The 2,545-nt window shown below is 44.4% G+C and overlaps 1 protein-coding gene across 1 annotated transcript; it reads right to left on the bottom strand.

The window, feature by feature from the left end:
• Positions 1-461: 461 nt before the first annotated feature.
• Positions 462-1,535, bottom strand: LOC133825628 (uncharacterized). Its single transcript, XM_062258543.1, has one exon. It carries the CDS (start codon positions 1,533-1,535, stop codon positions 462-464), a length of 1,074 nt encoding a protein of 357 aa, XP_062114527.1.
• Between the last annotated feature and the right edge of the window lie 1,010 nt (positions 1,536-2,545).

The raw sequence follows: 2,545 nt of genomic DNA, 5'->3' as shown, positions 1-2,545 counted from the left end.
CTGTGACCTTGCGCAGAACCCAATCGCCTTCTCGAAATGTGCGTGAGTGGACTCTTTTGTTGTAGTAGCGCTCTGCAGCCTTTTTGATAATTTTCTAGTCATAATTGTGCCACCGTACGTATTTCTTCTAGAAGGTCTAGGTTGTGCAGTAGTTGAATGTTGTTTGTTGTTTGATTAGATGCGATCTCTCTCCAAAGTGTAGGTAGGCCGACTTCTGTTGGGATGATGGCCTCTGTTCCATATACCATGGCATAGGGAGATTCTCCCGTGGAGGATCTTTTTGTTGTCCTATATGCCCATAACACTTTCGATAATTCTTCTGCCCATGCTCCTTTTTTATCTTCCAAGTTCTTCTTAATGTTGGCAAAGATAACTTTGTTGGAAGCTTCTGCTTGAGTGTTGCCTTGTGGGTAAGTGACAGAGGCAAAGCTAAGCTTGATCTTGTATGTGTCGCATAGTTCTTATTCCTTCGCATTTTGGAATGGAGTTCCATTGTCCACGACTATCTCCCACGGTATCCCAAATTGACATATGATATGCTTCCAGATGAAGGACATAGTGTCTGTTTTGCTGACCGTGACGTAAGCCTCTGCCACAACCCATTTCGTGAAGTAATCAGTGGCTACAAGAGCATACCGTCTTCCTCCAGCAGCCTTAGGTAGTTCACCTACCACATCCATACCCCATTTTGCAAAAGGCCAAGGTGCAACGATGGAGTGTAAGGTTTGAGCAGGTTGATGGTTGGTGGGTGCGAATTGTTGGCATTTGTCGCATTTTTTGGCATAGTCACGTGCTTCTATCATCATGTATGGCCAGTAATACCCTGCTGTAAGTGCTTTGTGTGCCAGACTCCGTCCCCCTGTGTGATTTCTGCATGTCCCCTCATGTATCTCTTCTAGCAATTTTTTAGCTTCTGATGGACACAAACACCGTAGGTAGGGGTCGTTGAAGGACTTGCGGTACAACGTGCCATGGATTATGGAATAGCGTTGTGCCCGAAGGCGCAGAAGTTTTGCATCTTTTGGATTAGGTGGGAGTTTGGAGGTGGACAAGTATCTTATGATTGGATCCATCCAGCATTCAGGTTCTGATGAGGTTGAATAGACTTCCATGTCTTTGCTTGATTGGCTTATAGATATGGATGATTGGCGCGTGCAACCTCTTGCAGAGGCTAATTTGGCAAGGGCATCGACCTTCTGATTTTGTTCTCTAGGTACTTGTATGAGTTCAAACTGGTGAAAATGTGATCGCAAGGCAGTTACCTTCTGTAGAAGGCTAACCAGATGGGGTGCTTTAGTATCGAAATTTCCAGCCACTTGCTCTATCATAAGCTGTGAGTCTCCTCTGACATTCAGACGTTGGATGCCCATTTCTCGTGCTAGCTCTAAACCATAGATTAGTGCTTCATATTCTGCTTCATTATTCATCGTGGATTTTTCTAAATGAATAGCTTCTTCGATTTTGAGGCCCGAGGGAGCCTCTAATACGATGCCAATACCAGCCCTTTGGGAATTGGATGCTTCGTCAGTATGCATCGTCCACACCCATTGATCTTCTGACTCTAACAATTTTGGCAGAGTGTCAGGGGTGAACGACTGAATTTCAACCAGGAAGTCAACTAGTACCTGTCCTTTTTTTTTCTTTTCGTGGTGAGAATTGAATATCGTACGTCCTTAGCTCAATTTCCCATTCAGATAACTTTCCAGAGAGGTCGGGCTTACTCAATACTTGCTTTTAATGGATAGTCCATATATACAATGATGGTGTGGCTTTCAAAATATTGTCGTAACTTCTTCTTTGCCGTAAGGAGTGCGAGTGCCAATTTTGCCATCATACTGTAACGAGTTTCAGCATCCAGGAGCATCTTGCTGCAGTAGAACATTGGCCTCTGACGATTAGCTTCTTCTCGGAAGAGAACAGAACTCACAGCGAATTGTGAGACGGACAAGTACAAGAATAAATCTTCATTAGCTATGGGGGAGCTCAATATAGGAGGGGAACTCAAATAAGTTTTCAATTCTTCCAACGCTTTTCCTTGCTCTGGTCCCCAGGTGGTGTTGGTAGATTTCTTTATGCACTGCAAGAAGGGTTGGCAACAGTTAGACATTCGTGATATGAATCGACTTAAGGCTACTACTTTGCCCATCAGAGCCTGTATGTCTCGGATGGTTCGGGGCTCTTTGACTTCTGAGAGGGACACAATCTGTGTTGGGTTTGCCTCGATGCCCCTCTGACTGACGACGTACCCCAAGAACTGTCCAGAGGACACCCCAAAGACGCATTTAGAGGGGTTTAATTTCATTTTATAAGTATCAAGGATGTCGAAGCACTCGGTCAAGTCGTCTATATGTGAAGAGCTTTGTTTGGACTTGATGGCCATGTCGTCAATATAAACCTCCATATTTCTCCCGAGTAATGAGGAAAACAGCTTGTGCATCAGCCTTTGGTACGTTGCGCCTGCATTCTTTAGACCGAAGGGCATGACTTTGTAGCAGTATAAACCACCTTCTGTTATGAAAGTTGTGTGAATTCGATCTTCTGATTT

The sequence above is a fragment of the Humulus lupulus genome, chromosome 3, assembly GCF_963169125.1.
Source record: "Humulus lupulus chromosome 3, drHumLupu1.1, whole genome shotgun sequence".
Lineage (NCBI taxonomy): Eukaryota > Viridiplantae > Streptophyta > Magnoliopsida > Rosales > Cannabaceae > Humulus > Humulus lupulus.
The sequence above is the reverse complement of the archived record's forward strand: the minus strand, read 5'-3'. Positions and strand labels throughout refer to the sequence as shown.